Source organism: Podarcis melisellensis (genome assembly GCF_964234715.1).
Source record: "Podarcis melisellensis genome assembly, chromosome: 7".
NCBI classification, from domain to species: domain Eukaryota; kingdom Metazoa; phylum Chordata; class Lepidosauria; order Squamata; family Lacertidae; genus Podarcis; species Podarcis melisellensis.
This window is the reverse complement of record NC_138539.1, coordinates 18,606,409-18,625,930: the sequence shown is the minus strand read 5'-3', so window position 1 is coordinate 18,625,930 and position 19,522 is coordinate 18,606,409. Positions and strand designations below refer to the sequence as shown.

Genomic DNA, 19,522 nt, shown 5'->3' with positions numbered 1-19,522 from the left:
GGGAGTTATCTGCACAGCAATGGCTGCTACTGGGATGCTGGGGCCCTGACAGCTGCCCAGGGATGCTACTTGCTGGTGCCGACTAGGCCCAGAAGCACCATCCTGCTGACTTCTATAGTAGCAGCTAACTGAAGAGTCTGTAGGTTAGGGGCTGCTTTTGGAGAGAACCATATAAGAAGATGCAACTGTTGTGAGCCATTCCATCTTCCAACCATTAGCTGCTGAGGAGATAAATCACCTGAAACACATTGACGTCGGGGGCCACTAGGGGGCGCATTGGAAGATGGCCGACAATACCATCTCTCCGACCCACACGGGGTAATTAAGAGACTGTTATGGGAGTAGGCAGCCTCCCTTGTTGCCCCAAGGAAATGGGGAACACTGCCCTTGCCTGCTGTGCCCATAAATCACCCCCTAATTCGAAAGAAGGGGGTGAGGGCCCTAGGCAGAATGCGCCCGTGTGGACCTCGGCTCTCCTGGACGCTGTCTCTGATCGCGCACTAGTTGCAGCAATTTGGAATAATTAATTACAAAAGAAGCAAATGCACATATTTCAAGTGAAGAAGGGGAGTGAAGTCTGCTAATTTAAGTGACCTCTGCGAAAGAAGACGACGGGCTGTAGAAACAGGAATATTTTATGATGAAGATACACCAAAGGCAGGGTATGTTGACAACGGGGCTGAATTGGGGGGGGGGCCTTTTTTACTTTCCTTCTATGTGATTTACAAGAACCCCTCCTCATTAGAATCGTCAGTTAAACTGACCCAAGCAGGATGATTAAGGTCTGTGTGGAGATAAACTTTAACCAAAAGTATGCTTTATGGAGACCAAGAAGCAGTAAGAGCTTTTGGGAATGGCACAGCAATTAATTTGGAGTCGCCATCTTGCCAAAGGATTTATAGCCGGGAGGAAGAACGGATTTGTTTTCAGACTGCATTCCTAGTGAATCTCCTCAGAAGTTTTGAGAAAGGAGGCAGATTGGTGAAGATTAATGACGCTAAGACTGTTTTGATGTATGGAAGTGATGTTACATGGAAAACGTCTGGATATGGCTATTGGATAAAAAAAATAATATCCATGCAGGATTACAAACGGTTCTAATAAGCTTGCGGAGACTATCAGAGGTCACAAAGAGAAAGGAAAAATATATGAAAATAACAACAAGATGTGGAAAAATAATAAGAAAGGACTGGATAGTACTGTGAACATCATAAGGTTAGATTTGTGGACATTAAAACAGCAGTAAGAAGCAAGAAGTTGATTGGATCCCTTCGGAACTTGAAATATGGGTACCCCCAACAAAAAATTAAAATTCGGCTGTGTAATTTGGAATTTATGTAATTTGCTTTGATTTGATTGGTCGGTTAATAAAAAATTATTCTTAAGAAACACACTGTTGTCTTATTTATTTATTTAGTAAAATTATATCTTTCTTTCCCTTTGTCAGAGTTTAAACCCAAAGTGGCTTATGAAAGAATTAGTCATTTAGCAATAAATACAGCCAATCCATTTGTATCCTGCATTTGTTGGATTTCTGATGGTTTCTGCTTTGTGATGCTTCCCAATTTGGTGTTTTCATTTAACTGTACTGTATCTTGACCACTTAACCAGGAACTTCTTTGGCCATACATTGATGCACATCTTCAGACTGGTCACGTACACAGTGGACACATGCAAACCATGCAGAATGCATGCATGCACCCACATTCACCAGGTAGACACTTCTTTACCTGGCCTGTGGCTATAAATGCTCCTGGGTCAGGCCTGGAATTTTACCTGGGCAAGAGTCAGGCTCTGGTCTTACTCACAATGATCCCTAGTTTTGCTCTGATATCTGTTGGTCTGATGGTTCTTCTACTGCCTTTGGTGTTTACTTGCTTGCCCTTTAGCTTCTTACTTTCCTGGCCTGCAGTTGATTCTGGCTGGGAATCAATGCTTCTGTGGAACTGTCCCAGTTTTCCTTCCACCTCCTGTCCCAGATTTGCTCTCTGTGAATTCAGCTACATACAGCCCAGGCCGCTGCAAACCCACCAGTCTATCTGCTTATAAGATACTGGGATGTCTCCTGTGGTTGAAAACAGCTGGTTAATGGCATGAATCACTTCCCAGTTTATAGAGGCTTTTGGGAAATATGTTCTGCCCAGAAAGTGCCCTGTTAATGGGCAACCTCCAAATAACCCTCGAAATTATTCCAGTGTTCATTCCTGAGCTATTTGAAACACCCTTTAAAATGTGTAACCAGGACCAGGCAAATCAATGCAAACAAATGAGAGAACACAGAATCCTTTTTCAAGACCTCATGGAAGTATAAAATGGAGGCTTATATTATCAGAAGGGTTTACTATAAAATACAGTACGTGTGCTCAGCAGCATTACCACAAAAAGGTTTGTTTGTCTGTTTAGTTACTGACAGACAGGGCCATCTTACCCATCGGTGCTAGGGGTGCGGGGCACCCAGGTGCCAGGCCGAGAGTCCAGGGCCCAAGAGTTGAGTCCAGGGAAGAGCCCGCCTGTCAGTTGGAGCGCCACAGTGGGCTCTTCTGCTGCAGGGGGCTCTTTGCCGTGAGTTCAGGGGAGACCAAGCCAGCGAGACTCTGAGGCAACCAGCCGGCTCCGCCCTCCTGCATGCCTGGGACTGGGCAACCTGGGGGGGGGGCACCGGGCAGATCTTTGCACCTCAGTGCCGCATATGCTTAAGGCAGCCCTGCTGACAGCATGTACATTTATGTTGCATAACCTAAAGTTCCTCATGGCAATGTACAATAAATAGGGAATCTAGTAGGGAACAGTGTAGTGGTTAAACATAGACAAGCTTGGGAGACCTGGGTTCAATCCCCCAGTTATTTATGAAGCTCACTGAGTGACCTTGCTTAAGTCACCTTCTCTCAGCCTAACCTACCTCACAGGGTTGTTGTAAGGACAAAATGGAGAGGAAAGAACCATGGTTCAGAGCTAGAGGATAAGGTTTCTACTTCTCCTTGGTCAGAGAGAGAGATTTTAAAAGAGGAGCAACGTCTTGGAAGGAAAGTAGTATAGCTAAGGGCTTCAGGGGTTAACAGTGAACTTCTCTTGACAAATACCCCCAACCCTGCCGTCCTTTGGTACAAGTGCTGGTTGCAAGGGTCACTACAGAGCCACCTAAGTCGCAAAACTGGGCCAAATATTATAGCATTCTTTTTTTGGCGAGCACATTTATAGTCTACTTTTCATAGCCAGATGGACGACCAAAGTGGCCTCCAGATAAAAATGCACAAGAAAATACAAGCCTGTTGTTGTTTAAAACGAGCAATGTCAAACAGCAATTTGAGTTCCTGTCATCATCATCCTCCAGGCTGTAAATCAAGCCTCACAAATAATCACACTACTCTCACAGTCTTGGTCCTCAGGATGTGAGGACAACAGGTCTGTGATGAATTAAACCATTAAAGACTGAAGAAAGTTAGGAAAATGGCACTAAGTGGCCTTTAAAATATTTCCAGTTGCAGAGCTGGGGTGCTCTAATAATTGGGGTGTGTGGTTGCACTCCTCAGAGCATTACTCAAATGAAGTTTCAGCTCAGTTATTACTGAATGAAACTGTCAGGGGCTCAGGAGCAGAGGCACAGGGGAGAGAGGAGATGGAGAGCGAAGGGGAAGAATCTGAGGGCAGCGTAGGGGAGTATGAAAGTGGCCCGAGAGATTCCATGAGTCTCTCCAGCGAATCAGAAGATTCCCAGAGGGGGGCGCCGATGGCCAGGGCAGGGGGGGTCCCAGGGGACACACACCAGAAGCAAGGGGCCAGCGGGGACTCCCAAAGCAGAAGCGGGAGGTCAGGACCAGCTCCTCCACCAGAGCGTAGTGAGGGGGAAGAGTCACACGTATCAGGGCCAGCTTCCCCTCCAGCAGGGAGAGGAGAGGAGTCAGGGCTGGCCACGCCTCCATCGCAGAGTGAGGGAACAGAGGGGAAGTCAGGTTCAGCTAGCCTCTCCGAAGGGGGAAGCAGTGACAGGAGCAGTGTAACGGTCAGGAGGAAGGTTGCCGGCTGGGCGCACGTGCCAAGTTCGAATGTACAGGCGCGCGGCACAGCAGGAAACCCGGATTGGGAACCAGGTCCTAAAGCCCGCCGGAGAGAGGGGGAAGACTCAGGGGACTCCTCAGCATCAGAAGAGTCTAGAAGAGGCGAGACCCCAGCGGACAGGCGGGCCCAGAGGAGAAGAGAGCAAAGGAAGAGGTGGAGCAAGGCTAGAGTCTTAAACTGGTGTCTGGGGGGAGGAGATTCAGACGGAGCTTCAGCGGTCTAGAGTTTGAGACGTAGAGCTGCGCGCCGCGGCTTTGAAATCGAAACTGAACTTCAATAAAGACTTTTGTAAATAGTAACGAACTGGCGTTGGTCCTTTGTGAGCTGGGACCTTGGGCAGCTCTGACAGAAACTATTAAGATTCTTGGTATTTACCAGTGAATAAAGGAAGCAGCGGTGTTAAAAAGAGGACTGAATGAGTTAGAGGCCACATCTATTGCTTCCCTCAATGGTTTTAACATACTATTTAGCAGAAAAACTGGACCCACAGCCACACTCAACATTCCTCATGGGAACTTGAGCTAGGGCAGGGCCAATTCGCCAAATATTATTCTAGGGAGGAAATTCAAGGAGAGCCTCAAAAAGTCTGTTTGAAGAATGTTGACCAGCAAATGGTTTTTCTAGGGAATTTCAGCCCAGCTTTTAAACACACACACACACACATGCCAACACCAAAGTGTGCACAAAGGATTTTTTTTTGGGGGGGGGTCAATGATTATAGTAAAAGGCCTTTCAAGCAAGTAACATGTTACAGCACAACTTTCTCCCCAAGCAATTGATTCAAGTAGTACTGTACAGCATTTACTGGAGGTGCAGGATGTTGATTCTTATCAAATCTGCAAAAGGAGAGTAGATGCTCTTGAGCTGGGAAGAAAGAAGCAAACGTAGACAGAGGAGCAGGACCCCATGAGGGATGCGTTGCTTATTTTCTCCAAACTCCTTTCATTTCTTACAATTTTGTTGTGCTCCCTGCCACCCACTTCCAAGCCTTTTTCATGAGACAACTGTGTGGCATAGGGGAGGGGAGGAGAATGACTTGTAGAGCTGTTTTTTCCTGCACCTCCTCACATTCTGAGGCTCAAGACTGAGAGGCCCTATGCTATATCAAGTCTATATCATTACTAAAAATGAATTCAGCAAAACTTGGGTCCCTGAAATGTAGTTTATGTAAATCTGGTGTGGTTATTTCTTACCTACAGTGCAACCCACTGTGCCAACCATATCCACACACACACACACACACACACACACACACACACATGCTTGGACGTGTCAGCCACAGAATGGTGTTCTGTCCATTTCATTAACAAATCCACATTTAGTTTTTTGGACTGCAGCCTGGGAAAACAGTATAACAATTGTCAATAATCAATCTTGGCAGCAAAAAAAAGGTTAGAATGTTCATAGCAATTTATTGGGCTGTCTCGCTCAAATATTCTAGGAGAGAGAAAAATTGCCATTTTAAAGAAATACTGCTTAGCAGTTTTGATGGCTTCTTTCTCCCCTCCTCCCCTTGGGTGACCTTTACAATGTCTGCATTTTCTAGGCCTGATTTCTTCTTGGCTGTGCAATAAAAAAATACATTCTTTTTATGGACAACTATAGCTCATCCACAATGAACTTAATACTACTTAAAATTCATCCTTCAGCTCCATAATCTTTTAGCGCTGAACACCGGGTGTTCTGACTCCTACAGATACGTTCATTGCTAGAAACATTTGTGGGTTGCAGTTCTCTGCAAAAGGTATTGCCTCAATTATGGATCAATACACGCTAACAGTGGTGCAGTCTAAAACAATGAAATGTATAGTTCTAGGACCCATTTTTTGATGAAATGATATCAACTACTTCTACAATTATTCTTTTTGAGAATTAAAAGCAAAGCAACACCTCTCCCCCTTCAATCTGTGTTGAGTACTGACTGGCTAAAATATTACTACATGCATCATAATCTGCGCAATCGCTGCCTGTTTTAAAGCATCACAACTATTCAAAACAAGTAGCTTTTGGGTGTCCAATTAAAACACAAGGGGCGGTATTCAACTAAGCATGGCTGAGTTAAGTCCACTGATTTCAGTGCGTTTACTTTGAATAAAACTTAGTAGAATCCCTCTCTCTTACCCTGTTACAGTTGAGCCAAGCTGCATAGTTGTTTTTTAAACTTATTAGATGCTTGTCACCCAAAGAGTCTCCAAGCAACTTACACTGAAAAAATATAGATAAATACATTATACCACTGCAACACAGTGGGGGACGGGTCTGTATCTGAAACACACTGAAAGATTTTGTTTCATGAGGTGACAGATGGCATTCAGCAGGTTATCACTTATGTGGGGCCTAGAATAGCTTAATAACTAACATTAGAATCCTTTTGCTAACTGTGCATAGAAATGTATTAGTCAGGGGCGGAGCTGAACACGCTCTTAAAACTGAGCCGCCCCAGCCCATTAAAAATACATTTAGGAGGCCAAAAGTGCCTCAGCTCCTAGCAGTCAATGTCTATGCCAGAAAGTTATGACACTGGACAGCTGCCACGCAACTTAGGTCCACGAGGTTAGCATGGGAGCTATCTCCCTTGGCTCTTAGCCAATCCTTTGAAGTCATGTGCTGGCTTTGTAATCATCAGTCACAAAGAGGGAAAGTTTGGGGACATCATCTTAAGTCACTGTAAGGAGTGTCTCCATTGCCCAGGAGTGGATTTCCCAGCAACTTAAAAAAATGGGCCACAAGATTTCTAATTCTCTATTATGTGAGCTGTGTATTCTCATTTTAGCAGATGAAGCCTGTTAAGGTGCATGTTTGACTTTTATTTTATTGCCAAGCTGAATTAAAAAAGAACCCCATGGCAAGGCCAGGGCCATGGCACAGTGGGGAAACACTGCTTTAATTCCTGGCACTTCCAGGTAAGGTTGAGAGACTCTGACTGAACACTGGAGGGTTGTCAACAATACAAAGCAGAATGGACATGTTGGATTAGCCAGAGGCAAGATTGACCATGAGGTTTTGTGAGTAAGGCTTTCAATTTGGTTCTGCTTTTCTGCTTTGAAAATAACCTATTCACTTTCTTGAATTAGGCATAGTGCTGGCTGAATGAGTGCTTGGGGTCCCCCCCTGCCTCTGTTACTCCAGCAAAGCTGCAAAATTGTATGCACAAGCTTCCACTTTCAACTAAGAGTGGTTTGCTGTGTCCTCCTAACTAGGACAAAGTGGTTAGTTTAAATCAAAGGTGGATAACTGCATCATTCTAACTACTTTGAACTTACGTCTGTTATCTTTGCTTTCCTTCCATGCTTATGAACTGCACAGCTTGAACCTTTGGGGGGGGAATGCAAAATTGTAAAATTTGCATGTGGAATCCCATTATTCTCCAAGCCTGCAATGATTCCAAATCTTCTATTGTAAAGGATACTCAGTGTTACAAAAGCAATTATCCATTTTTATTTTGTTTACATTGCACTGAAAATTTACATCATACTTTTACAAATCCCCTTTTTTTTCATAAAAATAGACTTCTTTACAAAAGTGTATGCATTAATATAAGAGGAGTAGCCAGTTGCAGAAGAAACAAGATTTTAAACAAGATCTCAAATGTATTAACCTTAACATTAATGAGTGAATCATCATTATTGCAATCATTTGAATAAACAAGAATAAATAACAAAGTGATGGTATAAAATATAAAAATGGCATTCTTTTAGTAGAAGACAGTTTCTGGACAAAACTGTATGAATTCTGAAAACAAAAAGGCTGTAAAATGGTTTATAAGAAATTCATCAAACACCATAGAAATTCAAGCAGCAATCCGGGGTACAATGATGGATTTGGGGCAGGAGGGGAGATGATTTGTTTGTTTTTGGTAGGCACTCTCTATAATGTTGATTTAAAAAAAAAAACACTTTGATTTTTCACAGAGTTATTCATGTCTGGGAAGAGACAATAGTACCAAATAATTAACACCAGCTAATGTACAGCATTGATGACTCCCATATGGTTTCATGCTATAAAAGGAAGACAATGAACTATGACATGGGAATTACTCAGACTGTCATTTCATAATTCAGTTACAAAACTATAATCAAAACAAAAATCGCATTCCTTCTATGAGAGTGAAATAGGCTTGTGATGACTTAAACCCAACTTAGAAGAAAGTAGGATTTGAAGGAACTGATTATTTTGCTTCCTGTACCCTTATTTACATTGCACTGTTGCAACAGAACAAATCGTAACTGAATAGGATTTGTCTCTCAAACATGAATACTGATTTATATTCCAAAACAAACACAAAATTCCCAAATTAGAATGAGGCAGGTTTTGTTGGGACTTAAAACCAAAACCTGTTGAATTCAGTAGGAAACTTCTACCAGTGTGCTGCAAATTAATGGTCACAAAGAAATTGGAATCACACAAACGGAAATCTGAAGGGCCAATTTCAATCCCAGTATTTTTGCTATGTGAATTGTTTTACATAATCTGCATTTTAAACATTTGTGCTGGCATAACCATTTGAAGACACAGAAATGCCTGGCACGGCTTTGGCAAAGCTTTTAGTATACACCCGCCCAAACACATTATTTATTGGCACAGCATACTACAATGAAACAAATAATGTACCGCAAAATGATCCCAATCAACAGAATGGAGTGGAGCAGACATGTGGATTCTGCTCTTGTAGGATATCCCTTTATTTTCAATGAGAGGACAGATCCATGCACAACATTGTGCCCTCCTGTATTGGGAAGACCCAGAGAACAAGATTGCTCCTTTGGTGCATCAAAGCGATAAAGACATTAATGGATCAAAGTGCATCTTGTAGTCGCTGCAGATTTACTGGCCTGTGTTTAGCATTTAACACAGAGTGGAAGCAGGACCTGTAACACTGCTGAAACTCACAATTTCAAAGGATCTGAATTTTAATGCTTAATATCCTTTATCATTTGGGCGTGCGGTGTTGTAATCTGTTGTTCGTCTTGTGTGAAAATTTCAAAAAAGGAGAAACTGGGATTGCTAGGGCAAAAAGCGTGTTAATTGGATATTTTCACAAATTGTCCTCTGAAACGACGAGTACTGCAGCATTACGGATCCTAGATTGTTAAGTAGTACAGTGTGTCCCAACTCTTTTTATACTGCTGTCGGATTGGTGGCTGCTGGGAAAGGAAATGTCAACCTGTGAAGAGGAAGAAAAATGCAGCAGCTCCTTGTAGCCCGCTGTAGCAGGAGATGTTAGCATGAAGAACAATGAAGGCAGAAATGGAGCAAGGAATTTAAATCCATGAAACAAAAGAACCTGAGAACGTGACACTTAATTATCCCACCGTGGCACAGAAATAATAGGTTGCACTAGCAAACTCAAGCCGATTAATGGCCGTGACATAATCTTAGAAATTCAAAGGTACAGGGTGTGAGCCTTGTTCTTTAAAGGGAGGTACAATTGAGAGAATGGGACCCAATTCTAACTGTTGAGGGAATGATGTAGCTCATGACTCTTGCTCCTTCCTGTAAATATAACTCTTAATTTCTACCATATATCATTTGTTTTGTTCTTTTAAACCCAGTCCCTCTAGCATAGTTTATAAAGCACAGAAGTACTGATAGTGGATGCTCCTCCAATATATGCAAATATGTTTTATTTATTTTTTAATTTTATTTTTTTTAGAATAATCTCCTTTTTTAAAAAAAGCAAATAAACTGTGAGTAAGCACTCCTAGAGTGCAGCACATTTTCTGTAAAACACTCCACGGTAACCATGAAGTCAATATAGTTTTTTTTTCCAGTTTATGAAAGAAAAAAGAAAAGGAAAAAAAGAAATCCTCTCTTGTCTCTCTGTCTCGTCCTCAGGAGAAGGTGACCCCGGAAATCCTGAAAAGTGTGCTTTAATTTCATTTTTGTTTTTGTTTTACACCAGTGAACGATGTGTGCACTGTGGTGTTGTGTTTCAATTTTCACATCTCTGAAGTCAAGCCGTCGCAATGTTATACCATTGTGCAGACTGTGTTCAAGTTGGGATCAAATCGTACAGCCTTCCCCTCGACGGACTTTGCATTCGTGTCATACATGGGGTTTTCAAAAGCAGCTTGCCCATTGTTATTTTCATGTACAGAGCATCCTGTGTACTGTGTTTTAGGTGCAGTTCTGTTGAGGAAGGCAGACAATAAAGAAAACAAAATTATTTGTGTAATGAAATAATTTATAACTTTTTTCGAGGCGAGGTGTAAATTCAACAGAGGGCAACAGACTGGGTGTCTGAAAGAAGAGTACAATTGTCAGCATAACTTGATAATGAGTAAATTGTCAATGACAACTGTGGAGCAACTCTCCATAATAAAATATAACGGGCATAGGACTTTTCTAAGCACTTACAAGCTGGTAAACTATGTGGGATGTAAGATAAATTATAGAAGAAATATGAGTCACAATACTGTAAATGTCAAAAGCAAAATATAGGCAATATGTGAAGTACACAGCATCCCCTTTTTATTGCTCTGTCCTGAGTTGCCGAGAAATTTGAATAACCTTGTTCCTCTCTTCGAGAGAATAATTTACAACAACAATTTAAACAGAGCAAGTAAAGGTATAATGTAAGACAATAACCTTGCCTATCAAGCATCCCTGACAGTTCTTAAATGAGGTTAGTATATGCATGCACTAGACTGAATGTTTTTCAAGAGAGCTCTTAATTTATCTTGAATAGAATAATGGGGCCTACAGGCACTAAATAATTCAATTTAATGATAATAGTGAAGATGGGCCAAAGCTATCCAGGGCAAATATTGCTACTGCTTTTGATTTCCTCAAGGCCTCTTTTTCTGGTTGGGTAGGAATACCAAGGTTTTGAAACTGGGTCTCATCACAAAGATTTGTTTCGTCAATACCATTAAAGGCCCTAAAACAGATAACTGAACAGTTGGTCTTTGAGCATTTAGAAAAGGATGCTGTGATAACTAAGACCCAGCATGGGTTTCTCAAGAACAAGGCATGCCAGATGAATCTCATTTCTTTTTTTAACAGTGTTATAAGCTTGGTGGGGAATGCTGTGGATGTAGTGTATCTTAGTAGACCACAAGCTTAAAATGAATCAACAGTGATACATCAGCAAAAAAAAAAATCTAAAGCTATTCTAGGCTGTATTGTGTCACAATCATGGAACATAATGGAACCGCTCTATTCCACCTTGATCAGGCCAGTACTGTGTCCAATTCCAGGCACCAGAATTTAATGACACTGACGAGGTGGAATGTGTGCTGTATGAGGAACAGCTGAGGGAGTTGGGTATGTTTAGCCTGAATAAGAGGAAACTGAGAGGAGATATGAGAGTCATCTTCAAATATCTAAAGGGCTGTCACATGGAAGATGGAGCAAGCTTGTTTTCTCCTGCTCCTGAAGGTAGGACTTGGACCAATGGCTTCAAGTTACAAGAAAGGATATTCTAACTAAACATCAGGAAGCATTTACTGATGATAAGAGTTGTTAAACAGCTAAAGGGGGCAGTATTTTCCTCTCCCCATTGGTATGTGTTAGAGAACAGTAGACTGGGGGCAAGTCTTGAAATGGGAAGAAGATATAATGAACGCCCAGCTTAGGACCATTAAACTAAAAGCATGTAGAGTGGAATTGTCCTATTAACACATCTCTTGCTCACCTTCCCCTTATTCATCTTCCCATCTTCCAGGTAAGCACTGAGACCTACATAGTGGAATCTGCCTTAAACATCCAGCTCTAAACTTCATACAGCAAACACACACACAAAGAGAGAGTTTACATTCATACTCACCTTTGTTTATAAAGGTAAAACCCAAATCCTGCTAATATAAGGGCAAAGAAAGGCACAAGAATAGCAATAGCCACTGAACTGCTGTTTGTACCATGTGGTTGATTTGACGAATTTGAACCTTCAGACATGTTGAGTCCTGGAAGGAAACACAGAGGCACAATTATTTCTGTTACCCACTGTCATGCTTCTCATTCCAAAAATTCACTCTACCATGGAATAAGACAGTAAAAACAAGAGAAGCTGATGTTCGTGAGTTCTACAGCTACGGTCTGCTAATAACAACACCCTGAAGATCCCGGGCCCCAGGGAGGTCAGACTTGCCTTAACCAGAGCCAGGGCCTTTTCAGTCGTGGCCCCGGCCTGGTGGAACACACTCTCACAAGAGACCAGGGCCCTGCGAGATTTGACATCTTTTTGCAGGGCCTGCCAGATGGAGCTGTTCCGCCGAGCCTTTGGCCAGGGTTCAGTCTGACTCATTTTCTCTTTGTATAAGAACAAGCATGAAGGAGGTTTCCCAGCCCACTCACAGGTCCTTATAATATCAGTGGAAACAGCTGGTCCTGGTGAGAATTAACCGCTTTCAATTTAACCTGAGGACTGCCATTTGTTTAGTTTATTTTTAATTATAAGTTATTCAAATTAATTTTGGGATGCATTTTAATCGATTACTTGCTTGTTTTTATGTATATTGTGTTATTAATATGATGTTAGCTGCTCTGAGCCCAGCACTGGCAGGGGAGGGCAGGATACAAATTATTATTATTATTATTATTATTATTATTATTATTATTACTACTACTACTACTACTACTATTATTATTATTATTATTACAACAGCACATGAAATGTTGCTAGGCATAAACACCAGTTCCTGCTGTAAACATAGTGTTCCTCTTCCCAACAATGTGAAAGAAATGCCTGTCCTTATTATATAGGCTCCTTAACAGTGACTGGCTCATGTGTTAACTCACTAGTGGAAGCAACCAGGAAGTTAAAAACAAATCTGAAATAGGGAAAGGAAGTGGGTAAGGAATGTCTCACTGTTTTTCCTCCTTCCTTTTTAAGGTTGGATCAGATACAAACAAGCTGGTGTAGAAATATCTTTAGGATAGAGAGCTGTCCAACCCAGTTCTTTAATATTTACAAGACTAAATAAATTGCCTCAACTTATATTTGAGAAGTTATTCATCCTCTTTATATTGACAATAAAAATGAGAAATTGATTGTCCCTGGGAACTATAAGAACATATTTTCACCTCCAGATAAAATTATCATAGTAGAAAGTGACCAAGCTACTTAAAAGGGATTACAGCAGCTAATTCCTCTTGTAAAACTGCACAGGTTGGTCTAAATGGAATTCTACTGCCCAAAAAGGGAAAACATTTAATGATATACCAGCTTCTGTCTAAGGGAAAAAACACTGCAGTACTCTAAAGATGGGCTGCAATAATTAACAGCTTAATATTTTCTCTTAGCTACCTAACATTTTTGTCTTTTTTATATGATCGTGGATTCAATTATTAATATTTTGTTAGGGGCATGAAATTTGGAAGAAACGATAGGCAAACAAAGCAACAGGCATAGAGCAAAAAGCAACATGTCTGAATCTCAAACTCCCCACCTCTCCAGTCCTCCTCAAAAGTGATACCAAGAAATCAGGATGTCTGCATGTTAAGCCACGGTACTTTAAATTACAGTCATACCTCAGGTTAAATGTGCTTCAGGTTGAGCATTTACAAGTTATGCTCTGCGGCAACCCGGAAGTAACGGAGTGTGTTACTTCCGGGTTTGCCGCTCGCACATGCGCAGATCCTCAAAATGACGTTACGCGCATGCGCGGAAGTGGCGAATCACAACCCGCGCATGTGCAGATGTGGGTTGCGTTCACTTCAGGATGTGAATGGGGCTCTGGAACGGATCTTGTTCTCATCCAGAGGTACCACTGTACACTAATTCAGAGGCTGTTTGTAGGAAATTGGCTAGTTGCAGTATTACCTTCCGCTTTGCACCTCCAAAATTTAAAAAGAGCCATCAATCAATGCCAGGTTTCAAATGCAAACTTGGATTTTTTCTGTTAAGCAACTGTTGGAAACTGGATGCTGATCCAACCCAGCTAGATGTGACTTATATCCTGTGGTACCCTTTGATGAGAATACCATTTTTAAATATGAGAAATTTACTTATTTACAAATTTATATACTCTGTTGCAGCAAGAAGCCATTGATGTTCACATGGTTAAAACAGAACAAGCCACAGAAACACAGTACCCTAAGGATAATGAAATCGGGTCAACAAACTAAAGCAGTAAAACCATCAATGCAAACTCTAAAAACAACATCAATTTCATCAAATACAATGATGCTCTTCTGTAAATGACTGGGTTACACCTGAAGGCAGTGATGGCCCAACTCGGCCCTCCAGATGTTTTGGGACTCCAGTTTCCATCATCCCTGACCACTGGTTCTGTTAGCTAGGGATGATGGGAGTTGTAATCTCAAAACATCTGGAGGGCCAAGTTTGGTCACCACTGCCTTAAGGAAAGCCTTCCTAAACAAAATGTCTTCAGTGGGTGCATGAAGATCATTACCCAAGGTGTCTGGCCGATTTTGGTTGGAAATTGATTCCAGAGAACTGGAGGTGCAACACTAAAGGTCTAGTTTATTGTACAAGCTAGGCATACCTCTGGGGCATATGCTATTGTCAGAAGTGCCCCAACTGAGGATGTCAGGTAGGGAAGTCCCTTAGATATCCTGGTCCTAAGTTGTTCAGGGCCCCCTCTCCCAACCAACTTAGTGCATAGAGACAATGTGGGATGAAGGGTGGGGAACAGTTTCTTTACTTTAGCTGCCCATAGCCTATGGTGAACCAGTTATCTAGGATTTGGCTTTTGTTGGCATGCTATCTCTAACCAAAATTAGAATGATTTGTAAAGATGGTGCGCCCAGGACTAAAATCTGCACATGTACACACCAGAGGCTGGCAGCAGTTAAAATCAGCATAGTCCAAGCTTCCTGTGGCCATGTACTAAGGAGACTGTAGACATGCCCAGTATTAGCTATATTTAGAATGCTTCATTCACATAATTTAAAGTCATATTTCAGCACTCCAGCAGATGCAATTATTTTTTTATCGAAAAACAACAGAACTAGAGCCATATTCAGTCATTCGGAATCCCTGTGTAGTTGATGTGCAAAAAGAGACCAGGATCTTGCCACCATTCCCCACCACCACCACCAGACTCCACATGTCGATAGGCTATGTGCGCATAGAATCTACAAACATGTAAATGCAGACATGCACATTCTCACCCTGAAATCAGGGAACATGGATTTTTACGGGGTTCTCGATCATGCAGCCTTATGCACACAGAGCCAATTGATCCATGAAACCTGGGGTCCCGCTCTACACTTCACATATGAATCCCAAATGAATCCCAGGTTTTAATATTAATGCATACTGGTTACCTAGTCTTTGAAGTCCAAATTGCCCATAATCTTTACCCTGGATAAATCCTTGAAAAACATAGGTAGCACCATCAGGCTCGGCGGAAACCTAAAGGGATTTTTTAAAAAGAAGAGAAGTAAAGTGGATATATATACATTGGTTAAACATTAAGAAGGAGATTAGGTTTGGGCACTTAAACCATTCAGCTCCTTGGAAATAGATTTTCCAAGCAGGAGGTAGTTGAGCTAAGAGAATATGTGGGCCGTTATAAATCTTTGTGTCTGAATTGCCTTAAAATGTGTTGTTATTTTATTAAAATCTGAGATTACTATCAGTAAAAGAGACTAGGGGAAAAATATTTATTTCAGTGTGTGGTTGCTATGTACATTTGTCACAAAGAACTACCACCAACAATTTATAAAAAAATTATCTAAAGCCCCCACAAAAAACTAGTCGATGTGTTATCTAAAATTGATTTTAGTACACACACACACAGAGGGACACACATGGTTATCTTTCAAAGCACCTAGTGCACAGTTATTACTAAAAGGGATTTAAGTAGGTGTCAACAGGTGCTTGATGATGGAAAAGGACCTGGTGGTGCATAACTGCCATGGGCAATGACTTTTGCACCAGTTGGACTTCAGCATGCCACATTTATAAGCCATCATTGGCTTTTACATCCATTGCAATCCAGTAACTTCCATTGCAACCCACTGTGCACAGAGCAGTGCACAACAGCAGCTAAACAATTGCTTTCAATGTACACTGTACACTGCTAGCATTGTAACTGCCTGCTTTTCAGTGACGGCTGCTCACTGATGTCTTCATGTGATCTGGTTTTTAGTCTCACCCACCCAGGCCATTCCTTAAAGCAGGGATGGAGAATGTGTGGCCCACCAGATATAGCTGAACTCTCCTAAGCCCTGGCCATTGGCCATACTGGCTGTGTCTGATGGAGTCCAACAACATCTGGAGGGCCACATGTTCCCCATAATTGATAGGGAAAAACTGGTTCCATTTACCAAAGATTAAAATTGGGGAATCAGTGCAGGTGCAAATGTATAGAGCCTCTCTGTCCCAGTGCCACTACTACAGTCCAAATTGTGCCCACCCCCCTTTGTAATATAAAAAGATGTCAGAAATTCCAGTCTGAGGGAGTCTGTTCCACTGTTGAACAGCTTTTACTTTCAGAAAGTTCTTCCCAATATTTAGTCGGAATCTCCCCTTTTTTTGTGTAACATGAGTCCATTGTTTTGGGTCTACTAGAATAGGGGCAGGAAAACCATGATATCACACCTTTGCTTAGCTTAGCTACACTGCTGCTAAAAAAAAAAAACCTATGTATTTTCTTGTGCTAATGTATACCTAGAAATGCCGCCATGTTGATTTCAGATTGAAAAAACTAGAAGATGCAGGTTTTTGCTTGCTGTCCATACTGAACCAGAGTGTTGCCATTGTAACAAATCTAGGTTTTGTCCTTATAGATAGAATATATTTCACCCATTGTAGAAGGAACAATTTGTGCTCCCGACAGCTGGAAAGTCACTGCCAGTTAGTGATGCCAATACTGAAGTACATGGACCAGTTATCTGACTTGATATAAGGCGGCTTCCTCAAGGGTCCCATGAAGCATCACTGCACGCCATGCAACACTTTTGACATCTTCTGCCACCACAGACTATGATGCTATTGCTGATTCTGGCCCATGGCGCTCATGCAACACAATGCCTAATTCTGGGTTGTGCCTTTGCCCTTCCTGAAGTTAAGTTCCAGGCAACAGGATCGGTCTGTATTCCTACAAAACACTTACTCCATTGGGCTGCTATGGATCAAGCAGCTTACTTTCAGTGTAAAAATGCAAAGCGAATGAATAGGAAAGCATCTCATGCTCTTACAATAAAGTGTTGATGCAGACGTGTTTTTCAAAGAAACGAACAAGTGCCTGCTCAAACTGTAAGTACTATTTAAGAATAATTCTACCTTTGAAACCAGTCAGTGGCATTTCTCCAGACCTTTCAGAATGCCACTACATTCTAGCACCAACGTTTGTTCTTGCCCTGTCAGCATCTATCTGTATGATCCCATTTTTCAGCATTGCTAATTAAACTTTCATTTCTAAAATGTCTTTTTTCTGGTCTCATGCACAAGCCATCATTTTCTATTAAGAAAGTATTGGATTTTGCTGGAACTATACTCACAAAGCCATCCATAGCCCATTTTTCCTCCTTCAGTTTGTTCACAGAAGTATGGGATGGTGCTTTAATGAGATAGATATGGAGCATTAAACGGGCTTCTTGGCTTTTATACACCCCTGTAAAATATAAAAGTAGTTGATCTGTGCCACTTGTAAGTAATTTGAGCTAAGAAAAATACCTTCAAGTTTCCCACAGGAAGTCCTTACAATCACACAGGCAAGGTGTGAAGGTCAACGATTTACATTTTGCTCAGATAGTTAACAATGGACTAGAAGAAATATCTGTTAGAGTAATTACACATTCAGATTAGCAGTGTGGAATGTTGGCCATCTATCTATTCATCCCTGCCATGAGTCCTGAGGGATTGCTGGGCTCAGGAGAGGACAAGCAGGCCGAAATGCAGACAAAGGAGGAAGATGACAGCGAGGAACAAGATAATGGGGGAGGGGGCTGATATTAGGAAACTGAGGCTGTAGGTGTTCACTTCCCCCACTCAGGAGATGGCTCCTCTTTTTCTTGCCAGGGAAAGGAAGCCTGTTCACCAGTCAGCCAAACCTCAACAGTTTTCCGGCATAGGGGGAGGTATGCTACTTCCCTCCCCCAGCATCATGGCTGGCCACGTCATCTGTGCTGGGGACAGCCCCAGCATATCTACTGCCAGGGTGTGTGTGGCCACAGGCCATTTCATCTCAGTGTAGTCGGCCAGCTCCTTCTTCCCTAAATGGCCTCGGTCCAGTATACCTGAAGGAGCATTTCCACCTCCATCGTTCTGCCCGGACACTGCGGTCCAGCGCCGAGGGCCTTCTGGCAGTTCCCTCACTGTGAGAAGCCAAGTTACAGGGAACCAGGCAGAGGGCCTTCTCGGTAGTGGCACCCGCCCTGTGGAACGCCCTCCCACCAGATGTCAAAGAGAAAAATAACAACCAAACTTTCAGAAGACATCTGAAGGCAGCCCTGTTTAGGGAACCTTTTAATGTTTAATAGGTTATTGTATTTTAGTGTTCTGTTGGAAGCCGCCCAAAGTGGCTGGGGAAACCAGCGGGGTATAAATAATAAATTATTATTATTATTATTATTATTATTATTATTATTATTATTATTATTCCTTGCCTCTTTGTCGGATCCCCCTACCCACCCACCCTCTTCTCATGCTTTGCTCTGATACGACCTTGCTATGGCAGTTGTTGGTCACCATGTTGTTGGGATCAGGTGGGAATTGTTGTCCCTCAGCAAATTGGCACCGGTCATTGGGTTTTTGCCTATCTAGTAGCAATCGTCACAACTTTTGTGAGGTTAGGCATTGGGTAAGCCTTCATTTGGTTGGAGGGGAGGTTGTTGTCTTCACCTCCCCCTCCTTAATAAAGGTATCCTGTTAAAGGGATCCGGGGTGTGAATACTGTCTGAAGCCTGGGCATGGGCTAGGGCCATGTCAGAGCCCCTCGGGGTGGTGCCATTATCTGATGTAAGTTATAGGGTACCCCCTATCTGTAGTTTACCCTTCCGTGGACTCCCTGCAGGCAGGCAAGAGTCAATAATGGCTTCACCCCAATGCCTAAGCCAAACCGCTCCCATCTGTAACCAATAAAGCTGTGGCCTATTTGAACCCATAAACCAAAATACTCCATATCAGTGTGATTTATTGTTCTCCTGGGAACAATACATTCCGGGTGCCATGGCATGCAACACAGCAATGGAATTTGGAGAGGGTACCAGCTCATTGCTGGTACTGGGGGACGTGCACAGCCTGGTCTCCAGTAGCGCTCTTATCTCTGGGAGCAGACAGCTTCTCCCCAATGCTATGACCATTTGTACACTCACCATCTGTTCTCTGCCTCAGTAAAGATCTCAAGAAAGAACATCTATGATTGTGGTCTGGGCAGAAACCAGGACAAGCCTGCCCTGATTGCTCATTGCTCCTCATTGCTCTTTCCCTCTGCTCTATTATCCAAAGGCTAGCAAACGTTTGGGCAACGAGTGACAGAGAATACACTCTGGGCTGGATCCAGATTAAGTTAAGGTACATTTTATGTCCCACTGAAATCAATGTGAAAAGTTA

At 42.2% G+C, this 19,522-nt stretch overlaps 1 protein-coding gene across 4 annotated transcripts in view; it reads right to left on the bottom strand.

Annotated features, from left to right (window-relative positions):
- Positions 1 to 7,944: 7,944 nt before the first annotated feature.
- The window catches only part of CSMD3 (CUB and Sushi multiple domains 3), a 584,176-nt gene continuing 572,598 nt past the window's right edge, over positions 7,945 to 19,522 (bottom strand). For all 4 annotated transcript variants that reach the window (XM_081918582.1, XM_081918583.1, XM_081918584.1 and 1 more), the window contains 4 exons: positions 17,470 to 17,582; positions 15,289 to 15,376; positions 11,825 to 11,960; positions 7,945 to 10,185 (listed from right to left, as the gene is read on the bottom strand). In XM_081918582.1, coding sequence (XP_081774708.1) covers positions 10,026 to 10,185; positions 11,825 to 11,960; positions 15,289 to 15,376; positions 17,470 to 17,582 — 497 coding nt within the window. In that variant the 3' untranslated portion in view covers positions 7,945 to 10,025. The remainder of the gene's footprint in view (positions 10,186 to 11,824; positions 11,961 to 15,288; positions 15,377 to 17,469; positions 17,583 to 19,522) is intronic.